Source organism: Wyeomyia smithii, chromosome 2 (assembly GCF_029784165.1).
Source record: "Wyeomyia smithii strain HCP4-BCI-WySm-NY-G18 chromosome 2, ASM2978416v1, whole genome shotgun sequence".
Classification (NCBI taxonomy): Eukaryota; Metazoa; Arthropoda; class Insecta; order Diptera; family Culicidae; genus Wyeomyia; species Wyeomyia smithii.
The window spans coordinates 124134538-124160321 of record NC_073695.1 but is presented as its reverse complement, the minus strand read 5'-3'; the positions used below and the strand labels follow the sequence as shown (position 1 = coordinate 124160321).

At 35.2% G+C, this 25784-nt stretch overlaps 2 protein-coding genes across 2 annotated transcripts; both read right to left on the bottom strand.

Annotated features, from left to right (window-relative positions):
• Positions 1 to 7082: 7082 nt before the first annotated feature.
• Positions 7083 to 8280, bottom strand: LOC129719861 (uncharacterized). The gene is made up of 2 exons (XM_055671277.1): positions 7997 to 8280; positions 7083 to 7664 (listed from the first exon to the last, which is right to left on the bottom strand). Exons 1-2 carry the CDS (start codon positions 8219 to 8221, stop codon positions 7083 to 7085), a joined length of 807 nt encoding a protein of 268 aa, XP_055527252.1. The 5' UTR covers positions 8222 to 8280.
• Positions 8281 to 8444: 164 nt separating this feature from the next.
• Positions 8445 to 23010, bottom strand: LOC129723770 (uncharacterized). The gene is made up of 4 exons (XM_055678184.1): positions 22844 to 23010; positions 22652 to 22789; positions 22480 to 22595; positions 8445 to 8702 (listed from the first exon to the last, which is right to left on the bottom strand). Exons 1-4 carry the CDS (start codon positions 22924 to 22926, stop codon positions 8515 to 8517), a joined length of 525 nt encoding a protein of 174 aa, XP_055534159.1. The 5' UTR covers positions 22927 to 23010; the 3' UTR covers positions 8445 to 8514.
• Between the last annotated feature and the right edge of the window lie 2774 nt (positions 23011 to 25784).

Here is a 25784-nt window from a genome sequence, read left to right as displayed (position 1 = left end):
ATGCTTTTGGTGATTTGATGTATTTATCACAACAATGCCATGATATATAGAATAAAAGTCGTGGGACAACTATGTCTTTTTTTTATTCTCGCTTATTTTCCGTCGGTCTAGTTCCGCCACTGTTGTGGCCAATCACCGACGCCCAGGGAGGCGACTCCACACTCAGGACCCTAACTCACGACCCGTTTATTAACGGACCGGCGCCAACGGCTTTACTTCCTCATGCGATGGAAGGCGTGATCCCAGAGATTTTTCGCCTCAGAAAATCTCCCGGTGTCGGCTAGGATTGAATCTAGACCAGTTGGGTTGGTTGTGAGTGGATCACGCCACCTCACAACCATCGACACCTATGTCGGCGTTGGGATTCGAACTCAGGCGTCGAGCGTGGTTGGCGGAGACGTTACCAACCACACTAGGCCCCCGCTCTAACAACTATGTCTATAAAGCTCAATTTTGAAGATGCAGGAGACAGACATAGAAACGATGCGCTGTAGACTTTTGCGGTACTGGAAGACATTTATGTTATCTCAGGAAACAAATTTTCAAAAAAAAAAGACTTTCTAAAGCATAGGAATTCTCAAGCTGGAACCAACAGAAGTTATGGGGAAACTAGGCCTTCGAATTTCGTTTAGCGGTAGGGCTCAGAAGCTTCGGTTTTTCGAAAAATGTCCTCAATGGTAAAAGTAAACTAAAGCTGAGAGATTTCCAGCTGAAAAATATATAAATATTTTTTTTTACCACAAATGATCAAAAAAATGGTTGCAGTGATCCAAATCTTACAAAAAAAAAAAAAAAAACACTAGATTTTAACGTTTATTGCATCTCTAAGGAATTTGGCATCACAATATTTTTTATCGAACATTTTTTTTTTGGTAAAAAAGTATAATTTTACCCGCACGACTTCCCGAAGTCCGATTGTGCAGAAATTAAGAAGAGTGACTTTTTTCGAGAAGACGAATCTCTTGAGCCGTACCTCTAAATCTCTGAACGAAATTCAGAGGTCCTTTTTTCATATATCTCATCGACACATTTTTTTGTTGAGGTTTTAACCGGCGGTCATTCACCAGTCAATGAAAACTATGTTATATGGCATACTGTTTAAGCAACATCAAATAATGGATTATAACTAGTTTATTCGTAGAACATTCTGATTGCAAACCATATCAATGCGGCTCTGCTGCATAGTCGAGGGCAAGGAATCAAGGGGGCTTCAATGCTATTCAATTTCAATTGAAGTAAATTAAGAGTGCATACGCTTTGACAAACAAGTTTATGAGTCGCATTTTTATCGGTGCTGTCTGAGATTGTCATTTTCGGTTGTCAGTTGCGGTTGTCAGTTAGAGCGCAAAATTCTAATTTTTCTCTGAAATCACAATATCTATGTTTCAATAATAAGGCAATCCACGGGTGACGTTTCTTTGCTTGCACGTTTGTTATTGTTGCTGTTTTTCAAGCTGTAAAACCAAAACACGACCAAAACCGAAATCTTTTAATGTCGACAATAATATCAAAAGTGAGTTTTATTGTTGTATTTAGGATTGGCACTCGCGATACTAGAGCTACCGATTAACATTTGTTTTTCACGCTTCTGGATCCAAATTACAGCCAAGTTGCGACCGATCTAACATACATAAAGCTGTCATAAGTTGAAAACAGACTGAAATCAGCTGATCGCAACTGTTCGTGGATTGCCTTATCCGGATCGAAAAGCGTGAAAAACAAGCGTTGTCCGAGCGCTAATCCTTTACACAACAATAAAATATCACTTAAGATTTAATTTTCGACATTAACCCGTAAAGCCCCGAGACGGAACTTGTTTTTTGAAAATGCTCGTTCTCTTTTTTGAAAATGCTCGTACTGGGACGGCCGATTTGGGAAAACTTGGACTTTTATTCAAGGGGAATAGTTGCTCTAAGTTTTGGTACAGATGCCACCCCTCTGGACCCCTCCCCGTTTTCGTGAGACGCAAATATGTCTGTGTTTTTTTTTTAATTTTTCAAACAGATTGAGCAACCACAGGGAATTTCCATACGTATCAATTGCTCCATGTATCAAATCATGTCAGGTGGATGAAACATGGTATGCAAGAGTGAATTTTGGAGTTTCTAAATTATTTCAGTACAAAATCACAAAACTACATAACCACATACATAAGACATACATAACCACATACATAAGACATACGTAACACTCATGAAGAAATCTTCCAAAAAAGTTGGTACAAAATGAACTACTCGAATGGTACCACACTCTGAATAAAATCACTGTTTGAGTTGTTTTTGAAGGCAGTGTACCTGCGCAGCCCTGCATTTGTCTCGTTCCTACTCGAAAGATGCTGCATTGATTTTGTAAATAACTTTTCGACAGTTCCTTATGGGATTTTCTTTAGGGCTCGATAAGGCCGAGAAAAAGAAAATTCATTTGGTTCATTATTTATCGAGCAGTTTGACAGGGCGAGGTACGGAGTACTATGGGGCAACGTGTACCAGAAAAAAACGCCAGTGTTACGTATGTCTTATGTATGTGGTGGCACCTTTACCAAAACTTAGAGCAACTATTCTCCTTGAATAAAATTCCAAGTTGTCCCAAATCGGCCGTTCCAGTGCTGAGAACGAGCATTTTCAAAAAACAAGTTTCGTCCCGGGTCTTTACGGGTTAAAAGATTTCGTATTCGGTTGTGTTTTTGTTTAGCCACTTGAAAAAAAAAAACATCTTGTTTTCGTTTTCGTGGTGCAGCCACATACGTAACACTGGCGATTTTTTTGGTACTCTTTGCCCCACATCACCCGGTACCAACACTAGTATGAACTGCTCTACTCGAGCCCTCAGCAAAATCCCTTACGAAACTGTCCAAAAGTTGTTTACAAAATCAATTCTGCATTTTTCGAGTGGGAACGAGACAAATGCAGGGCTGCGCAGGTACACAACCTCCATAAACTACTCAAACAGAGTTTTTTTTACAGAGGTTGGTACTTTCGAGTACCAACTTTTTTGGAAGATTTCTTCCTGACTGTTACGTATGTCTTATGTATGTGGTGCAGCTACACTCTGACTACACTTTTGCTACCGTAAATGTTTTATTTCACTTTTCAGACTAAACTATTTCTGTCTCTGACTATACTTTTTCCAGGGGGCTCTTGTGGCTGTCACAAGACCCCTGCCACATAAGACATACGTAACACTCGGGATTTCAGGATGCTGTAGAGTAAATTTACTAACTTAAGAAATTACACATCTTGCTATTGTGCTCATACACCAATAAACATTACTGTTATAAGGTATTTTGTTTCAACGATCGGTTTTTTTTCTACTGTTCCCAATTCTAGTTAAACCACGATCCTAAAACTGAAAATCGTGCACCATCTGCCCACACATTATTTTATTATTTGCCAAATATTGTTACACACTTAGAAATTTTCTACTGGATGAGGTTTGATAAAATTTTCAAGAGTTTCAAGACGCACTATACTGGAAGGAGATTATCACATCCCTGTCACGAACATCATCCCCATACATTTCGCTTGAAGCCGTTTTTCTTTGGCTCTCTGGCTCGATTATACGTCAAAAGGCTGTCAGTGCTTGCGAAACAGCCGATTATGCACCGTCCATGCGAGATCAACTGTTGCTGCAAATGGTGTGAAGAAATCCAGAAAGCGAAAAACGATTGTTTTGTCTTGAACGTTTTATGGATTTTGTGCAGGATATAAATAGTCACGTTCAAACATGTTTCAACACGTTCCAGATAGCCCTACATTCAATGTAGTTAGAAGCACGCAAAAAATCCGCACAGTAACACATGCGGCACAATGAACGGAGCTTATGAGCATATTTCCAACAGTAGCGCCATCAGCATCGGCGGCGGCTTCCGGAAACTGTTGCCATGACATCGGTCTGGAGATTATGCGCGCTTCCCGCCTGGAACATTTAGATCAAAAATCAAAACAAAGCATATTATGTAGCATAGCATGGTAGTTTTTGAGCTAGAATCATTGGGAAAACAGTTGATGGCAATTAAGAATAATTAACATAAGACTAATATGAACTCTTATTTCTAGATAGGTATGTACTAGTGCACATTTTGCCAGTACGGTTTCAGGAAACAAGGTTACTTTTATGCACGTACATGCATACTCATACATTGATACACACATACATATATAAATACCTATACATACATGTAGTATATACATATCATATGCTCGTATATACATATATTTAAACTGGACGGTTGCTGTATTTGAATGAATGTGATATATCAACAGTATATTAAAGAAAGATTTCATTTGAAAAACAAGTAGAGATTATATTGAAAGTCAACTTTCGTTATTTGTTTTTGGTAATCATTTGCACATATTGTTTTCAATCATTTGCTCATATTTGTTTCCATAACAGCCATCAGAAAAGCATTCGATTGGCACAGCTAACTACTCTCTGTGCAAGACCGTGGTTTTAATAAAATCTAAATGCATTTGAAAACACACATCGCGAACCGATGTTGCTGAATCGTTTTACCGTCTGGGTACTATTGACAAATTGTGTTGCAAATCTTACGGAATTCTAAAAATCAAACAAGAGTGAAATTAAGACAATTGAACACAAATTTATAAACTACCGGAGTGAGTTTTCCCGTTTAGGGTCTGGTGAATTCCATTTACAATGAATCGTTTAATGAATAGGAGTACTCTCAATCAACTGGATTAATCACTTTGATATATTTCCATTTCTTCCTGAAGATTTACGTGCTGGAGTGCCTCTTCGCGAGTAGGGAATTCATACAGGGTAATAAAAATCTTTAAACCCCATTCATGTATCAGAACAGAATCCAAAAATTCTGTGTGCTGCAAAAAAAAAAAATTAAAAAAACACGCACGCATTCATACATTTATTTGTATATATATATATATATATATATATATATATATATATATATATATATATATATATATATATATATATATATATATATATATATATATATATATATATATATATATATATATATATATATATATATATATATATATATATATATATATATATATATATATATATATATATATATATATATATATATATATATATATATATATATATATATATATATATATATATATATATATATATATATATCACAAATAGATAATTGACTCATACCATTCCCTTTTCTTGTTCTGTCAGTAATTTTTCTTCTAAATAAAGACTCATGCGATATTTCTGCTCATCAGTGAATATGGTTGATATCTGATACCATTCCAAAATATCTACAATTTTTGACAAATGTCGCCCATACTTCATATATTTATCAAACAATTCTCGGAGTTCAAGCTTATACTTTTCGTACGTACTTTCAATAAAATCTATAGGAAGATGATGACAATCTCTGTAAAGAAAAGCAATAACACCATTGTTTTCATTATTTAGAGCTAATTTTACCGATGAGTAACGATTTTTTTCTCTCGATTAGGAAATGTGGCAACAAGCTGTTCGAGTAACTGGATGCTTCTCTTTGTTTGCTCCATATCTGAATCGTAATTATTACCAACATGACATGTTTCTTTTCTTGTAAAATTCACCACCGGTGTACTTGCAGTAGGTAGTTTTCGCGTTGTTTTCCGGGCAGAAGTCTTTCGTCGAATCCGTACTTTGGGAGTTCGTGTTTTAGAATTGCGTCTTATATTGTACGGAGGTTATTGCATTCGTCTTGCTTTACCAGACTGTTTTGAGCGCCTCACTCTCCTTTTATTTATTGAATATTGCATTTTGCGAACTTGTCCATTAATGAAGTATTAAGTATACGGTTTATCAATTTGCCAAAGCATTTAAAACAAATAATCTTATTGTCATGTTGAATATATTCTTTGAGCCGTGCTTTAACAGAGAATCGGCTTTCTCGGAAGAGATCGTAAAACTTTTCCTTGAAAATGAGGAACAATTGTAGTCCTATATCCCGCGCAGCATTACTAGGATATTGAAATGCTTTTGAATAACGCTTCATTCTGCAAAATGTATAGCTTGCGTCTAATTCGCTTTTATTCAGCATAATCATTTTTTGACGGCATGGAGTATGCACGAGCTTAGAAACCGCATGACCAACGATGTACACAACAGCATTTCCTTAAGCTGCATCTAAAGGTTCTATGTTGTCAAAATCGATCGGCGAAAATAAACGCATGCAACAATTTTCACTCCCTACGTATTCTAGAGGATCTTTTTCGGATTCCACGATACTTTCGCTATCAACCATATTCTTGAAATTATCATCTTCACAGTTAGCATTTTCAACAGCTCGCAGGCTATTGAAAATACTGCAATACTTCAGTGCTGCTGCGAAATGCAGAGCATTGGGAGAATCATTCGATCCGCAAGCTCGTCTTATATTGGAAAATTGGTTTTCTAGGGGATCCTGGCAAAGATTTATTGTGCATATGTAGGAAACTCCATGTTCTTTGTTCAAAATTTTCCAAAGCATAAAAAGCGCCTTTATATTTTGCAGATATCCGTTCAGGCATGGAGGAAATCGCTGTGCCTTTGTCAATGTGGCAGCGCATTCGGCTACCTGTGCTGCATCAAAACAAAAGCTCGGCACAAATTGAAGATTTTTGATTATTTTTTCCATTTTGCTCAGAAAATCCCAATGATCACTATTTTCTGATACTGCAGCACGTGACGGCTGAGAATAAAACAATTATTGTATACAGTTTTTGATCTAATGCAAAAGTATTTTTCATTTTAAACATAAAAACACCAAGATTGAACATTGATATTATAAAGGATTTTCATGAGTGAGGATATCATGAATTTACAATAAAAATAAAAACAATTAATAGCTTCAATGGAAAAAGATTACAATAATCAGTTATTACTCATAACCTTACTCAAGGTTGTGAATTATCACTTGGGATCATTCCATTTCGCAAGTTTGACTCATACCTAGCACAGTTTGAAACAACTTTGTAAGCTGAACGACAACTTTAGGACTTTAGATTCATCGTACAAAATTGTTATACACTGTGCTTTTTTAGAGAATTGCCAGCTTGCGAAAAATGATTTGCAACCATTTGCAAAATTAGATTGAACGTTTTTTATGTACAAACCTTGGCCAAGTAAAACTTGAATCGAGAATTGAAAACATCGAAGAGTTGGTCGAAAAGCTCTATAAATGAAGCAGTTGCTAACACTTTTTTCTCCAAACATTGCAATTCCACGTATGTTTTGATAGCTTTAGCCGTGGTTCCACCAAGGGTTTGCGTTGCTAATTTGACATTCATCTTTGAAAACGCAGGCAGTTCGACAGCTTTTTGAGTGAGCTTTGGAACCAATCGAGGCATTTTTGAAATATCTATTTTGTATAAATCACGTATGTGTTGGAAGGAAACTATTTCGTTCTCGAAAAGAACGTTCTTGTTGAATAAATTGTTTCTTAAAGACTTAAATAAGTGCGGGGCGTCGAAAAAGAACAACACAGGATGCCCATCTATATCAAACATTGGTTCATCTACTGTAACACCTAATGCCCTAGCTGTCATGACATTAGTCGGATGCTGATCCATCACTACGCCAACCGGTATAAACCCTATTTTAAACATAGTCCTTACAGCTTCTTCAATTATTTCTTGTTGTCGTGTACAAGTAAGGGTTGTATTTGCGAGGAAGTATCCGAAGGTCTGAAATAATTAAAAAAAGAGCATTACATATAGATTTATTTATATTATATTTAAAAAATAGCAGTAAAATAAATAAATAATAACTGAAATGGGAACTGTGAAAACGACCTTAAAAAATTTAATTTATTAGGAAAAAATACCAACCGCGCAGTGTCAGATATATTAACAGATTTAGTTTTTTTATGCAGCATGTAAAAAAATTCCCGTAAATTCCGATTTTTTCACAGAAAAACACATGAAAAGTAACAAGTTACTTTAATCCAGATACTGTGTACTGTTATTTAAGATCAGTTATGTTTTATGAACAACGAATATATCTAAAAATTACTTACTTGTTTATACTTTGTGCCTACTCCTTTGGCCATGATTGTGATTGCCTCATTGGCTGAATTTGCAATGTCATTGTCTTCATAAACATTGAATACACCGTTGTTCGGAAGACCATAAAAGTAGTCGCTTTTTGCATGATAACCTATTGTCGGTTTCAAAGCCATTCCATCAATAAGTAACACAATCAGCTTGTCTCGTTCTTGGAGTCCAGACGCAATGACAGACATACTTTGTATGATTTGCCTATTAAATCCGGGTTCAAGTGTGACGGATTGCTGCCATCTAGTGACAGATTTTGGATGTGGCATGCATAAAACACCTGCTGCTCTGAAATTTCTATATGCTGATCCAGAATTTATACGATGACAAGTAGCAGTATATTTTATGCTAGGATATCTTCGTGCATTTTTATGAATAGAAAAGTTTTATATGGATTCGAGTAACATCGGATTGCATTTCAATGTCTTAAGCAGTTTGCTGTCCCTAGTTGTCTTATCCTGACTCGCCTTTAAACTCTTTTTCAATTGCCGGATTTTTGAATTTTTATGAAACTTCGTTTCTGTCGATAGCATATTCTTTGAAAACTGCGTCGTCGTTGCTGCTCTTTCGACAAAGTATTCTTAAGGGGTTTACTCTTCTGTATCTCTAACTCGTATAACGAGCGATAATTGTTGCAAACATTTTTCAACTGTATGCTTGGGATAGATACTGAAATAAATAATAATAATTTTAGAACATTTTTTTCATAAACACGTTTTTTCATTCTATGAAATAATTAGGGAACAGAAACAAAGAACAAGGAAACAAAATAAATATTTTCGAAGCCCTCTTTTTGTATAAATTCTCTGAATTTTTCGCATGGGTGGTACTTTATCACTTTATCGAATCAAATAGCCAGTTCAGTGTTGAGAAGTCACCATTTGTGATTGGACACACATACTCATTACTTACTAATACTTATCATAAATACTTAAGCTACTAACAAATCCCCCCCTTAAAAAAAGAATCAAATAGCCAAAATTCTCCTCAAGCGTTACGTATTTTATGGCCGTTTTCTTACAATATTCCAGCTTTAGATAAGTCATATTTAAAATAAAGCAAAAAATTCCTGCCATAAATAATCGAACCTAAAATGATGTATAATCGAGTCTATATATCATCGAGACTATGTATAATCGAGTCTATATATAATCGATTCTGACCTATAAATAAGTACGGTGACGTTTCGATTATACCAAGATCAATTTCCACTCCACGTCTTGAGCTCCAGTTTCCTCATCCTGAAACAAGCACAATACTTCGTCTCCTCTTCTGCCCTAAATTTGAGTTAATTGTCCTTCCGTAATTTTTCTTTTATGAATTTTAGCGTGGAGTGCCTTCGAATGAACATCCACACTTTTCTTAGACGCAAAATATAACCCCCATGTCGTACAGATTCGTGCAGATCAGGGTTAACATTTTTTTTCTTACGTAAGATAATCAATTCACCCCCCTCCCCCCCCTTGTAAGATAACGTAAGAAAATTGCAGAACCCCCTCCCCCCTATTTAGTTACGTAAATTCACCGTTCACCCTAAGCCAAATAATTTAAAAGCGTTAGTTTTTTTTCACAAATGTCTGTCGCTTTACATAAGTGCAATTCTACGAGAAACGTGCGACCAATTTAATCGACCATTTTTGATTTGGCTGAAATATTGCATAGACGTTTCTATGGGTAAAAGCTGCCATTTTGTGCTATTGGTTTATTTTTTGAAACACGAATCATTGTTGAGAAGCTATGTAAAAAGGCTATTTCAGCAAGTAAGAAATATTTTTAGAGCAAAAACGGTTTGTTTGATCGGTGTGACATCTTCGGCGAAGTTGTAGATAATAATTCTGTCTTTCAAAAAAATATACACTATTGAACAAACTTTTTTTTTAGGAAACAAAGTTGAAAGAAAAATTTAAAATCAAAAGCTCATTTTTTAAAATCTGTTTTTTTTGTCATTAAAACTACAAAAGATTTGCTAAACATTGATGGCTGTCCGATCATGAAGAAATGAGAAACAAAAAAGTTAGTTTACCAAAAAAATGAAAAAAAAAATCGAAGCCAAAATGGTTCATTTGATAGGTACAATATCTTCAGCAAAGTTGTAGACAGTAATTTTGTCCTACAAAAAAAAAAATATACACTGTGAGAGCAAAAGAGAATGTTCCTGAAAAATAAAACACAAAAATATAATTACAAATTAAATGTTTCAAAACACTCACTTTTTAGGAATCCGATTTTTTTCTGCAAAAACTACAAACTATAAGCTAACTAAAAATATTTAACAGAACATGGAGAAATAAAATAAAAACTAAAGATCGTCGAATAAATCATTTTTTTGATTGTTTCAGTTTTTCAGTATGTATATATATATATATATATATATATATATATATATATATATATATATATATATATATATATATATATATATATATATATATATATATATATATATATATATATATATGTATATATATATACATGTATGTATATATATATATATATATATATATATATATATATATATATATATATATATATATATATATATATATATATATATATATATATATATATATATATATATATATATATATATATATATATATATATATATATATATATATATATATATAAGTAATGCTCGAATGGTTACGAGTATTATAAAAAAAATATTTATTCACGTTTTAGACCGATTACAATAGAACGCACGCTTAAGACTGACTCGATATTCCTATCGCTAAACCTTTTATTAACTAAATCTACCTAGTCAGCACAACCAATATCGTTCGATGGGTCCTCCACGTTGGTACTCGTTGGTCGTGTCTACTTTGCCTTCCTGGGTTGTTGCTACGCTGGATTCTTCCTGGCTCATCATTTCTACGGTGCATCGATCGTTGCGTCCGATCGCTGGGGCAAGTTGGCGTTGGTCGTCTCGATGTAGTTACCCTGGCTGTTGCTACGCTGGTTTCTCCTGGCTCATCAATTCCCTGGCGCATCGGTTGCTGTGGTCGATCGATGCGGCGTGTTGGCATGGTCGGCTGGGCTCGTCTTTTCATAACGTCTCCCCCCATAAGTATCAAGCGTCCTCGTTTGATGTTTAAGGACCTCGGATAATGGCGTCATGGTGTGGACTCCATTGCTTCCGTGCTTAGGCGTATCTTCATTTGTCTTAGCCGTCCCGTCTATTTCTCCTATATGTTTGGGGGTAAGAAGTTCTGGTAGCTTGGTGTGATTTTCTTTGCTCACCCTCGCATGTATTTTTCTGTAGAAAAATGCAGTGAAGAAACAAAAAAAAGTTAGTGCGAGGAGGATGACACCTCCATATGTTACCCGTTTTTGTGTATGGTTTAGAGATATTTGAATCTCGCTGAGTTCTTCTAGGTTCAGGATCCGAAGCATAAAGTTTTCTTCGTCATCTTTTGAGTAAGATGTGTTTTGTAGAGGTTTGCTGTAGATTGGAACCAGATACTCGTCTTGTTGAACTACGTCAAGCCTTCCAGAGAATGTAAGGTTGCGAATTCTAATGGTACAGTTTTCGGTTTCTACAATGGTGGCATCCCGTACCATCTTCGAGTTTCCACAAGAGTCTCTTACTTCAGTGTTTTCGGAGGTATCGATCAGGATAACGCCTTTTACAATTTCATTGACTTGGAATGCTTGTTTCGTCTTTACAAGCGGGCATGTTGGTGTTTGATGGGTTAAAATTTTGTAGATACATTCGTCTTCCACCAAGTTGTTACCCTCGCATATGTCGCATTTTGATGTTTGGGAGTAAATTAGATCGCCATGCTTAGTAACCAGGTTGATATGAGTGTCGATTCGTGTTTCGTTGATTTTCAAGGTATGAAGTTCCAAAAGGTCGTACGTCTTCTCGTCTAGAATTGGTGTCTTGATGAGTATAACTGCTTGTCCTTTGCTGATGCCGATACTAGCTGTGCTGTACTGAAAAATTTCGTCTAAATAATTCAATTTAAGGTTTTGGTTTACAAGTTTATCGAAAATGTACATTTTCTCTTCTACTGAAAGAATATTTTTGTTTAACAAGCCTATTCTAGAAAATTCTATCTGTTCCTCGATGTTCTCTAAAATATGAATAATTTTATCTGTATTCCAAATAAGGTTAATGAATTCTAAATCTGATCTCAAGCCTTGTACTGAATTATATTCTTTTGATATTTTGGAGCTGATTTTTCCAAGTGCATCTGTAATGTTGTTGATTTTGTCTTTAAAAAGTTAATTGATTTGAATTTGTCGGACTTGGTTGCGGACTAATTTGTTTTCTTGTGTTTGCAATTCTCCTAAGCTTTTATGTATGATTTCGAGATCATCATTATCTGGGTTCCCTGCAATGATTTTAATAGCCGTTCCAAGTGCATTTATTAGTGCTCTTTTTGTTCTGTGTGTATTTAAACTCCTAAGTTTTCCGTTGGCTAATTTAATTTTATCTACAAAAGTTTGTTCTAAGTGTTCAACTGTTTTGAATGACTGGGTAATTTTTTCTATATATTTTACGTTGTCTTCTAGCGACCTAAGATTGATTTTGTGTAATGTCCTGTCATATCCAGTTTTGATCCTTGCTGTTTTGATTTTGAATGCAACCAGTCCATTGCTGTTGGGAATTTCTTTGTATGTGGTAGCATTAATTGTGTCGATGAAAATTATTCTGAAAGGAAAAAGGGATGGTTTAAATGTTTAGTTTTTAATTCGGTTTTTATGGATTTTAATATCGTTTGCATCAGTAAAAGTGAATTCATCATTGGATTTAACAGTTGCAATTTTATAAAGGTTTTGATCTTTGGTTTGTCTTTGACCAATTTTTATGTATTTTTTATCATTTATATTTAAAGTTTTTGGTGTTTCATTTTTATCAAATTTATTCTCGTGTGCTTCCTTTCGCTTATTGAGTTCAACTTTTATCGCGGATTGAATTTTATCAAAATTTCTTGCGATTTCCTCGCTATTTGTAATATTTGTTTTGTTAAAGATTACATCGCGTGGTTTTTGATTAATTGCCGAATGAAAAGTATTGTTGTAAATGTCGGTTAAAATATTCATTATTTCGTTTAATGCCAAATCTTTGTACTTCGCGTGTAAAGTTCTGTACAGCTCAATCAATGTTGAGTGAAACCTTTCAACAATGCCATTCGATTCGGAGGAACTAGCGTGATGAACGACTATTCCTAAATCGTTTAGGAATCCGATAAAATCAATGGATTTAAAGGAAGGTTCTTGATCGCACACAATCGTTACAGGTCTTCCAAACTGTCTAATGTGATCCGTTATTGCTTTTTTCATGTCAATAATGGTTCTTGTTTCGAGTGCAATTATATTCGCGAATTTGGAAAATGAATCAACGATTGTGAGCCATTTATGACCTTTCATGAAAAAGACGTCGATATGGATTCTGTCAAAAACAGTTTCACCAAAGGTACTTCTTTGTATCAGTTTTGGAGGTTTTCTGTCATATTTGCTACGTTTGCAAATATCACAGGATGTGATAAAAATTTTCAGTTTCCTTTCAAGCTCGGGAAAGAAGTATTTTTGGAGAATCTGTTTCTTATTTTCCTTTATCCCCCTGTGACCAAATTCGTGGACTTGTTCGATAAGTTCATCTTGCTCGGTATCTAGACGGATGTCTTCTAGCAGCTTTTCTGAAATAAATACTTTGAAAATTTTATTAGTGGAAAAATGTGTTTTATAGGTTTCTTGAATTAATTGTAGCAGTGAAACTGGAGCTTTTATGCAGTTAACTCCTTTGGGGTTCAGATAGTTTTTGAAGATGTTCACAATATCAACCTCTGTATATTGAGGTCTAGCAATTGTATATCTGTGAAATTTTGTGAAAACCTCTTCATGAAGATCGGTATCTATATTGCCAATTTCAAAGATCAATTGCGTTTTGAACAGATTAATTGGTCTTTCCGTGCAACTTATAAAGTAGTCATCGCTAGTGTCCGCTGAGTGGACCGTTTCTAAGTCGTCGCTTGAGGTATTAACGTTGACTTCTTCGTTTGTTTCGGTTCTAATTCTTGATAGTGCTTCGCTCACCTGAAAATTTAGCTCGTCTTCGACGAAGTAGTCATCGTCATCCGACTCTAGAACGGATTCCTCCAGCTGATTTGAGGTGTCAGGTTTTTCCTCAAGTTTGCTTTCGCGTTCTGTTTTATTGTCGTGGTTATTCACCTCGACACGAGATTTCGCCGTCCTCATGGAGACGTCATCGTCCGATGGTGAGCTTCTCGTTTTAAATTTTCCCGACCCATATGTTTTTGAATGGTTTGGGTTGTTGGAATTGGAGTTGGCAGGTTTCGCATTAAGCGAGTTGCCGTTGTTGTTGTAATTGTTTTGTTTCGCCTGTCTATTATGAAAACTTTGTTTGTCCATGTTATCTATTGTCGGCTTCTTATTCAGCGTACGTCTGTATGCTGCATTCGCATACTGCGTAGTGATGGCGTAGGCTTCCTCTAAAGATTCTGGCCTGTAGCTTCTCACGTGCATTGAAAGGTCATCTGTTAAGCCATCAATAAACCTGGTAAGCGTCATAAGACTAACGAGGTTGTTAATTGCTTTTGTTGAATGTCTGTAATCATCCATCGTCGCTGCCGTGGATTTAATGGCAGTGTCGATGGTCTTGATTTTATTGTAGTACTCTGGCAAACTTTTCTTGCCCTGATTTATGTAGAATAGCGACTGGATATGAGACGTGAGATCACGTCTATCTCCAAAAGAATTTAGGATGACATCTTTAATGTCGATCCAATTGTTAGGGTTACCCGCGGCAATCAGGATTTCCTTTGCCTCCCCTATGATTTTGTTCTTAACTGCTCTAACGAGTTGAGAGTATACTGCCTGGCCACGATACCGTTCGAACAAACCGAGTGTGTTCTCAGCGTCTTCGAGCCATGCACTCGTTTCTTTTTTATTACCGTTAAAAGTTGGTAAGTTTTTAATCGGATCGGGTGTCTGAAATTGCAGGAATGGATCATCTGCTTTGGCTTTCATTTGCCTAATGGTTGAAACAAGATCCTGCTGGGTGTCAGTCAGGTTTCTAATATGTTGAAGCAATTGCTCCACTGTTATTTCTTGTTGTTGCACCTGTGGTGGTGCATTTTGATGGTCTCCTAACTCGTCCAGTTCTGGTGCTGGCATGAGGTCTGGGGAGATCATAAGTTCACGCTCCATTTTAAATGAAGTGAGATTTGTTTGTTCACTTGTTATGGGAACTAAACAATATGCGAACCAGTTTTAAGTTAGATATGCGCTCACACTTGCACTAGCTTCACAAATTTATTTTGAGTTTCACACACTTCGTTGTGATATGTGGTATTCAATCGGCAACTAGTCTCGATGAAAAGTGACGATTGAATTATGTTTAGATTTAGTTTAAAAGTGTTTTACTTACAGAAATGCTTTCAGCATCATCTGGAGTCTCAAGTATGGTCCTCTGGTAGGTTGTAGGTAGATGTGTGTGGGTCCTTCCGTCGCTCCGAATCACGCAAACTGAGTGATATGCGCTCACCAGTGGCTTCGCCGATGATCCGGTTATTCTCGATGAATGTTGCTCGGGTTGGGCTTTCGTGAGGTGCTCTGTTTCCAAGCGCTTTTATTTGTTAAAACTGCGCTTATTTTCACTAAGTGCAGCTTCTATTTGCGATATCACTTGATAGTCACTTTTGGTTTGTTTAACTAAGTCCTAATTTTCACTTGGACTTGTATTTTTTCCGGTTCACTTAGCACTGCTTTTTCCGCACTAAGTCTTTTCCTTAATTCGCACTTAGGAAATTTAGCGTTTCACTACTTCCACGCACTTGCCGTCGACTGCGCCAGTAATGCTCGAATGGTTACGAGTATTATAAAAAAAATATTTATTCACGTTTTAGACCGATTACAATAGAACGCACGCTTAAGACTGACTCGATATTCCTATCGCTAAACCTTTTATTAACTAAATCTACCTAGTCAGCACAACCAATATCGTTCGATGGGTCCTCCACGTTGGTACTCGTTGGTCGTGTCTACTTTGCCTTCCTGGGTTGTTGCTACGCTGGATTCTTCCTGGCTCATCATTTCTACGGTGCATCGATCGTTGCGTCCGATCGATGGGGCAAGTTGGCGTTGGTCGTCTCGATGTAGTTACCCTGGCTGTTGCTACGCTGGTTTCTCCTGGCTCATCAATTCCCTGGCGCATCGGTTGCTGTGGTCGATCGATGCGGCGTGTTGGCATGGTCGGCTGGGCTCGTCTTTTCATAACGTATATATATATATATATATATATATATATATATATATATGTATATATATATATATATATATATATATATATATATATATATATATATATATATATATATATATATATATATATATATATATATATATATATATATGTATATATGTATATATATATATATATATATATATATATATATATATATATATATATATATATATATATATATATATATATATATATATATATATATATATATATATAAAAATATATATATATATATATATATATATATATATATATATATATATATATATATATATATATATATATATATATATATATATATATATATATATATATATATATATATATATATATATATATATATAAATAAATATATATATTTATTTATATATTTATATATATTTATGTATATATAAATTCTAGAGAGTTCTAGATAATAATATTGTCCTCAAAAAAAAATATAATAGTGTGTAGTAGGGTGGGGAATCGTTATATGGAAAAAACGAAACTTGATAGAAACACAGAAAGCCAGAACCAAGTTTTTTTATTCTATTTTGAGCCTCAAACAATCCTAAATTTATCGGAAGTCGATTGATTTAGTCTCCGCTTGGCGCATTGCATTTCAAATTTATATGGAGATTTGTATGGAAAAACCAACGTTTTTGCATTTTCCATTCTAAAGAGCTCAAAGTAGCTCAAACCATAGGTTTCATGACTTCAAATGGTAGGTTTTTTGATGCCTAACAACTTGGCCGAAAACATCAAAGAGCTAGGGTGTCCCGAAAAAATACTGGAGCTGTTCAAAGATGAGTATGTCGAAATTTATGTTGCAAGTCATTTTTCCTGCCAACACTGCCAGTGTACCGGCGTTAGTCAGATTTCCATCAGAAGTAACCTCTGAAACACGTTGTAGATTCTACCTACGCCTAGAATATTGACCAGAATTTGTTTGTTTGATCCAGCTGAGTGTATAAACTCGTTACGACAGGTTCTTTCTGACGGGAATCCTGCTGGCGCCGGTACATTGGTAATGTTGGCAGAAAACAAGATTTTCTGCATTTAAATCGACATACTCAACTTTGAACAGCTATAGCTCTTCTTAGGGACATCCTAGCTCTTCAGTGCCTTCTTCAAAGTTGTTAGGCATCTAACATACTATACTTTTACATAATGTAGTGCATTATTAGATCATTATTGAGCTCTCTAGAAAGATAAATGCAAAAAAGTAGGTTTTCCCATATAAATTTTCAACGAATTTGAAATGCAATTCGCTAAGCGGAGACAAAACCAATCAACTTCCGGTAAGTTTAGGGTTGTTTGGGGCCCCAAAAGGAACCAAAAAAACTTGGTTCTGGAAAATCGATCACTTTTCCCCACCCTAGTGTATATCTTTTGCAGAAAAGAAACTGATTCATATATTAGAATTATGTTTGTGCTTTTTTCTAAAACATTCTCTTTTTTTCTCACAGTATTTATTTTGGAAGGAGAAAACTACTGTCTACAACTTCGCTGACTATATTTTTCCATTTTTTTTGGGAAACTTTGATTTTATGTTTCTTATTTCTCTATGATCGGACAGCCATCAAAGTTTAGCAAATCTTTTTTTAATTTTTAAGGAAAAAAATCGGTTTTTTTAAATCTCATTTAGATAATTAATTATAGATTTTTTTAAATTTTTATTACTTTATTGTTTTTGGAAAGACGAAATTATTATCTACAACTTTGCCGAAGACGCCACACCAATCAAACAAACTGTTTTTACTCTAAAAATATTTGTAGTCATCAATACCTTCCCAAAACAGCATTTTTACATAGCTTCTCAATAATGATTCATGGTTCAAAAAATAAACCAACAGCACAAAATGGAATTTTTGCCTTCCCAAACATCTATGCAAAGTTTCAGCCAAATTAAAAATGACAATTAAAAAAATATATTAAAACTGGAACATTTTTCGAGGAAATGCTCATTAATAAAAACAGTTACGTATGAAAAATAACTGGTGTAACTATAAGTTGCTTTTTCGAAAGGCGTATACATTTTGGCATAGTCTTTATTCAAAGCATTGTCGCTCAGACATCGGTGGTTGTATAGAAAAACTGTCTGAGGATGAGTTGTAGTCTTGTAAAAAATATAAACCCAGAAAAAATTTTCTTTTATCTTTTTTTACTAAAATTATTTTTTTATCTATTTTTACTAAAATTATCGAAAATTAACACAAAATTTGAATTAAAAAAAAGTTGAGTTATACTAACGATCCCAAAGTATTCGAAGTGTTGTAAGCTTTCTCATATTGCTTACAACTTTTGATAAGTCTTGCGCCGAAACTGTATAAAACTTGTTTATATCACCTATTAGCTGACACGGCAAACTTCGTCCTGCCCATTTTTCTCTCTGCTATTACAAAAAAAAAATCAGAAGGGTTGTTTGCAAAGCCACGACAACAAGGTTGATGTAGAACTACATGAGGCTGTTTGTTACAATAAATGTCTTGTTCCATATAAGAGGAACCGTAAATGGTAAGTTCGAAATAAATTTCTCCCTTTCAATAATTCTTTGAATTTTAGACGCCAATATTACTATAGACTTTTTCGTATTGTTTATTAGCCTTTATCTAGTACCAATAAAAAAAATTCTCTGAAAATAATATGGTGGTCCTGGAAAGATTCAATATGGCATCTAATTCTGGAAATACCCATATTGGGTGGTATTCGACCTTTTTCAGTTGTCTTCCAGAACCCGGGAGAAGTGTCGAACCACCATAGAAATATTCCTCGTCCCTCGAAACCTCCACATGTCAAACTGGGTTCCATTTACTTGATAACTTCTCGAGTTATGCAGAAATTTGTCTGTAATTTGTAAGGGAGTCCTCCCTTCCACAAAAAGAAGGGGTGATATATTTTCTAAAAGGACGTATGTGCTTTCATTTTAATGTATTCAAAGCATTGTAGTTCATAAACCGTTGGTTGTATAGAAAAACTGTCTGAGAATGAGTTACAATGTCTTGTACAAAAATTTATTCCGTAGAATTTTTTTTTGTCTTAACCAAAAGATATCAAAAATCAACATTAAATTTCAATTTAATAATAAGAGTTTGATTGTTTTTCTATTTGTTCAAATTTAACTTAAGTTATGTCGCAATTTTTGATATAATGTCCAGGATGGAAAAATGAAAAACAAATTATTATGAAAGGTTGAGTTTTTGAAAAGATATTTTCAAAATGTTCAGGTTACAATGATTGTAAACAATTAAAATCGCCATTTCAAATCGAAAATCCCATTGTAATTTTATTCGTGAAGACTCGTATTCGAAATAACTTGAAAACAGGTGTCAAGTTATTTCGAATACGAGTTGAGAAAATTAGAAAATAAACACTAATTTATACATTAAAGAAAAAAAAAAGAATTACATTTTCCCCTAAAATTATTTTTTGTTGACATTATTCTAAAATTTTTGATAAAAAGATCCAGAATGCAAAAATGTAAGATAAGTTTCTTACTTAATTTTTTGTCAATTTCTTCATTTTTGTGAATAATCAAGTTCTGATGATGCAGTATGATTTTAACTCATTATGAACCAGCTGCTCGATTCTTCGAACAGTACTTTAGAATTTTTCACGCATAACTGAGATGAGATAAACATATTTCGTTTTATATATATGATAACTGAAAATGTTAGGTACAAAAAATCATACCGGGCACCCCTTCTCTTCCATCCAATAGGGAAGGGAGCGTTTCAAAAATACAAGTTTTCAATGATTGTTTTAAAGCTGAAAAAACAATGGAAACAATTGATAATAATATATTCTAGTAGCTAACAGATGACATTGATTTTGCACCATTTATCAATGCTCTGTAGAAAAAATTTTCACGCAAGGGCCCACTGTAGTACAAAACGACCAGTGCCAAAACTCGGTTGTGGAAAGTCGAAAAAATGGGGTTTCATCATTTTTTTCTTGATTAGAGCAATACCAGCCCACGTGCTACATTCCGATTCGGAACTTGACCTTGTGTTTATTTATACACAGACTTCGCAGCCGACTGTTTAGTGTACAAGATAATTGCGGGGCTAGCGCTACGATCCTACTGACACTAACAGTCTCTCCCGAAATGAGACTCGAACCTATGACGACTGGTTTGTTAGGCCAGCATCGTACCTCGAGACCATCTGGGAAGAGCTTATATATAGCTTAAATTACTATTAAAATCATACTGCATCATTAAAATTGGATTATTCTAAAAAATTGTAAAATTGAAAAAAAATGTGAAACTTGACTTTTAAGCAAAAATGTACACTGGGGTCGTTTTTTACGCGGTTGGTTGTACCGCATTCAAAAGATTAGATTAGATTTACTTATATCAAACTTATTTGATACGGTGCAAAGCAAAAGTAAGCAGAAAGTATTACCAATTCGCTGTCGAAACTGTATCTTTCTGTTAATTGGGCACAGCCTTTGCAGCCAACTATCAGGATACAGGACAATGGTGGGGCTGGCGCTAGCTTGTTAGGTCACAAGGTCTTTTCAAAAATTCGCTTAGAGCAAAAAAAAAATACTAATAGCACAAAATGATATCTTTCGCCTATAGAAACATCTGTGTAAAGTTTCAACCAAATCTAAAATGGTCTATAAAAATCGCACCCATGCAATAAATAAAAAATACCGTACTTAATCAAATTTCGAACACTTAAGCTATGATGTAATTTCTAGCACTAAAAAATCAACGAAAAATTAATTTTCTGATTGTTCCTAACGGTTTGGAATGTTGGTTATTTTATTGTTGTTGCAAATAAATGCTATTTATATAGATTTGAACACGTTTTGTACATGAAAACAAGGAAGATTTGGAAATCGGCTTTGGTTCAAACTCCGAACACTTCAACGTAATCACTAAGAGATAGATAGGTAAACCGTCTGAATACTGACTGTCACTTTTTTCAACGCCTGCTGATTCCCTGGAAGTGGCCCTACAGTAAAAAGCTATACAACACTGGGTGGAGGACATTCCAAGGAACGAAATGGTGTATAATAATCACACTTCTTATAACACTAGCCGTAATAATTTGAAGTGTTCAAAGTTTGAGACTGTTCGAAGTTTGAATCAAAACGGTATATTTTAAAAAATGCACGACAAGTTCCATAGTTTGCAAAAAAAAAAAAAACAAATTTACCTTCTCCTTAATCATGCTCAAGGATGAGATCGATTTAGTGTAACAGGATCTTTCACATGCTCAAAATCCTCATGTGAAAATTTGCGGAATAATATGCTGAGCAGTTCGAAAATGAAAACGGTCGAATTTCACCTTATGTTTTGTTAACACTACAGTTGATATCATATGATATAACGTATCTTGATATCAGAATCCATACATCTAGTTTTTACGAAAAAATTGTTGTATGAAATTCGATATCAAGATTGGCGATATCACATGAAATCCACTGTAGTGTAAACGGGTTATTAATCACGCCGCTTAGAAACAACAAAATCAATATCACAGAAATACACCTAGTATATGAGTTTCCTTGTATACTCATCGGCACGGTATCCAGTTAAGTGTTTAAAAGTGTTTAAAAAGAATCACTAATGAGATGAATGAATATTGAAATCATTCAAACACAATCGCTACTATAGCACTCAAGTACAACATTTAATAGGTTCAGCAATGAATAAACTTTGAGATCGCTTCCCTTAGTCACACTTCTGAAATGTAGTTAATGTCACAGAAACACGCTCCACACTCGAAAAACCATGTATACAAATTTGCGCTGTTATTATGGTAGAAGTTTTTAAGTTTACAGAGAACGAATTTATCTGACACCAAATGAACTAGACAAAAAAGTTCTGGAAGGCAGTTGAATGCGAGACCAGTTTCCAGTCAGTGATCAAGTCTATGTTAGCTTCCCGTTACCGTTTCATGACTTCCCGTCAACATTTTTATTTATAATAGAATTCACCTACGATATTAAAACAAAAGAGTACAGTTGAAGGTGGAACTACAGGTTGCAAATAGCAGGTTCGATAACCTAATAAGATGTTCGCTAAAACTAAATTGGCGATACTAAAAGTATCTTAGACACAAACCATTCTAAATTAACAAATATGTTCAAATTCTTGAAGGAAGCTGACCTGTATGATCAACTTTATGATTAACCCAGAGTTGGGTAAATAAATAAAACATATTAGGGGTTCTTACTTACATGAACTATTATTGCCTTCCTCTACTTCCTCTAAAAAGTCGATTTCAAGGTAGTCTTTCATCGGACTAAATAATGCATCGGGCCTTTTTATACTGGGGAAAGATCCTCTTCTAAGTCTGAAATTATTTTCAATAGGTCATACATTTCAAAAACTAGAGTGCTTTATATTCACCCCTTTGAAAAGTTGGTAGGATCCAAAAAACTTTTCTCAGTGAAATGAGCGGAACAAATTCGTCTTTGTGAAAGACTATCCCATTTTGCAGCTTCGGTCACCTTCGGATTTCCACAGAATTCTACCCATTTTTCCAGACTGAAAAAATAAGTTTTCAATGACTAAGTTAAATTTATGCATAAATGTACTTACACTATTGGTTCATTCGGAAACACGTGAAGCGAAACAGGTTTATTCCGCTTGCCGCAATTTGCCACTGCGCACTGCTTACCCATCAAGATTCAGAGAACTTTTTGATCCAAAATAATCGAGTGTTTCAGCTCGTTTTCAGTACAGGATTCAGTATGTAATATTAAATCACAAGCGGTGAAAATTTTAATTCAAATTGAAGAAACCTTTTGAAAAAAAAAAAACAAAACTCTGCCCTTTTGATAGCAAAAAACGTGTCAACGCTCAAACAAACTGTAAATGCAATCTTGTCCAAGGATGCCAGATGTTTTTGAAAAATGTCTGCGACTGCTTGAAAATAAAAACGAAATGTCTGCCTCAAATCTGTAAAAAAATCGCTCGAATCATAAGAAAATTTAGCTTACACAAGCAATCTGTGCAAATTTTCGCACAAATATATATAAAAAAACATACACAAACCATCAGAAACTACAAAAAAAGCAAAGTTAAACAAATCTGTTGAACTACCCAAATTTTACTTTTGCTCACAAATCTATACATCTGGTATTCCTGCTTCAGTTAAAGCGAGTTTCGCGGGCTATGATGTTGATGGTTGAGAAAAAAAGAAAGATAGACACTTTTTGACAGTTTCTTATGGGATGTTGCCGGAGGCACGAGTAGAGCCGGGATAAAGAAAATTCATTTCATTCATTATTTGTCGAGCAGTTTGGACCGGGTAATGTGGGGCAAAGTGTCCCAAAAAAAAATCGCCAGTGTTACGTATGTCTTATGTATGTGCCCCTGCCCTATAACAAGTGAATTAGAGTAAACGTCCCATTTTGTCGGTAGACTTATTCTCGAGTAAATGACGATTTGGACGGGAATTTACGGACCCTCATGCAATTCTTGCAATCTGCGGCAGTCTTGTCAGAACAAAACTGGATTTCGCGAGTGTGGTTTGGCGACCAAAGTATGGCATGCAAAAACAACGACTTGAATCAGTTCAGCGTAAATTCGTGATATTCGCTTTAAGACACCTTGGATGGAATGACGAACTACCTGAATACGAAAACATTTGCTGTCTAGTAGATTTTGAAACAATCAGTAGCAGACATAAGATCGCAGATATTGTGTTTTTCTGCAACATACTCAGTGGACGGATTGAAAGCTCTCACCTGTTGGACCGATTTAATTTCAACGAAAGCCCGGTTTCTCTTCGTCGTCGGAGGGTCTTTGATCCTCCATTGAGAACGAGGAACTACACACAACACGAACCAACCAGCAGATTTATGAACGAGTTCAATGAACTGCAGGACGTAATCTCTGTAAATATGACTCCAGAAGTAATTCGAAGAAGACTCAAATTATACTTAAGAAATCAGCTATATACTCAAACGCAAACATGTATTGTATCTAAATTTAAGAGGGGTAACGGGCTAACAGCCTATGTCCAATAAACAATAAACAATAAACAATAGATGAAAAAAAAAAAACAAGAGCTCAACATTTGTTTTCAGTACAATGTGCACTTTCAATGAATAAGATAAGTTTTGTAAGCATTTGAAATGAAATATTACTGCCCTGATGAATTTATGATTGGTAGGCAAAATGTTGACGTTTATAGGCCTCTGACTTTTTCTGTCCCGGACTACACCCGAAAAAAGCAGAGTGTACTGTAGGGAGTTACCAACACATTCACACGTATGTGTCAAAACTGGTTTGTTTTGGTTCTCGTTCCACAAGGTAAAGCGTCAAGTAATTTTTTTTAGTACAATTGCGAGATGGACATATGAAATGGAAACGAGACAAAATGACGATGGCGATAATGACCAAAACAAAACAAATTGACAGCTATTTCATTATTACGCATACCAAAGCAACTACACTGAAAATGTTTTATTTCAAACTGCAAAGTGTAGTCCGGAAAAGTGCAGCTACACCGCGAAAACGAATCCGACATAAGGCATTCTACGGGTGACAATTCACTGCTTGTACGTTTGTTATTGTTGCTGTTTTTCAACCTGCAAAACCAAAACACGACCAAAACCGAAATCTTTTAATGTCGGTAACAACATCTAAGGGATCATTTAAATAATACATAACGCGCTCAGGGGTAGGGGGGTATTCAGCGAAGCGTTATATTGCGTGTGGCAAACATGTAAAATTGCGTTACGCAGGGGTGGGTGGGTATTGAAAATTGCCAAATTCCGCGTTATGTAATATTTGAATGGTTCCTAAAGTAATTTTTTATTGTTGTATTGAGGATTCACACCCGCAATACTAGAGCCACAGACTAACAGACATAACACTTCGAACAATTTTTCAATAAAATCATCGTTCGGATGATTCAAGTACTTTACGTTAGTAACACTAGCACCATCTGCTGTCGTGTTCGCGCTGCGTCATGTTTTTTGACATCAGCGCCAGCGTTACTACATGTGTCAAATGAGGAACCACAAAATATGTATGAGATTGCATGACAGCTCCCCAGACGACGTTTTCGCGCGATGACTGTTATTCGATTGAAAATTTGAAATGAACGTTTTTTGTGGCGATGGAGCTAGGTTCCAGTGTTACGTCTGTTTGTCTGTGCTAGAGCTACCGATCGGATAACATTTGTTTTTTACGTTTCTGGATCCGGATTGCATCCAAGTTGCGGCCGATCGAACATACGTAAAGCTGTCATAAGTTGAAAACAGACTGAAATCAGCTGATCGCAACTGTCTCGTGGATTGCCTTATCTTAGGTTGCGTCGACACGGTCAGTGTTGCCTACTGCTGCAAATGTGGTTTTTATTGGTTTTCGAACATAATATCCGCGATAGCATGTAGCCGAGGTGATATCCGATGACAGCTCGATTGTATGGGATATCAGGTGATATGGATGGTAATATGACCTCGATAGCACGAATCACCTGATATCAGGTGATATGCGGTGTAGTGTGAACGGGGTATTACCACATACA

What these genes read in the sequence shown, in the direction of transcription:
- LOC129719861 (XM_055671277.1), bottom strand. Translation starts at nt 8,221, where the DNA reads ATGTCTGTCATTGCGTCTGGACTCCAAGAACGAGACAAGCTGATTGTG. An exon ending in TAGGCACAAAGTATAAACAA is followed by an intron (nt 7,665 to 7,996) that starts GTAAGTAATTTT and finishes TAATTATTTCAG; the next exon opens with ACCTTCGGATACTTCCTCGC.
- LOC129723770 (XM_055678184.1), bottom strand. Translation starts at nt 22,926, where the DNA reads ATGGGTAAGCAGTGCGCAGTGGCAAATTGCGGCAAGCGGAATAAACCT. An exon ending in TTTCCGAATGAACCAATAGT is followed by an intron (nt 22,790 to 22,843) that starts GTAAGTACATTT and finishes TTATTTTTTCAG; the next exon opens with TCTGGAAAAATGGGTAGAAT. An exon ending in GGAAGGCAATAATAGTTCAT is followed by an intron (nt 8,703 to 22,479) that starts GTAAGTAAGAAC and finishes TATTTATTTCAG; the next exon opens with TATCTATCCCAAGCATACAG.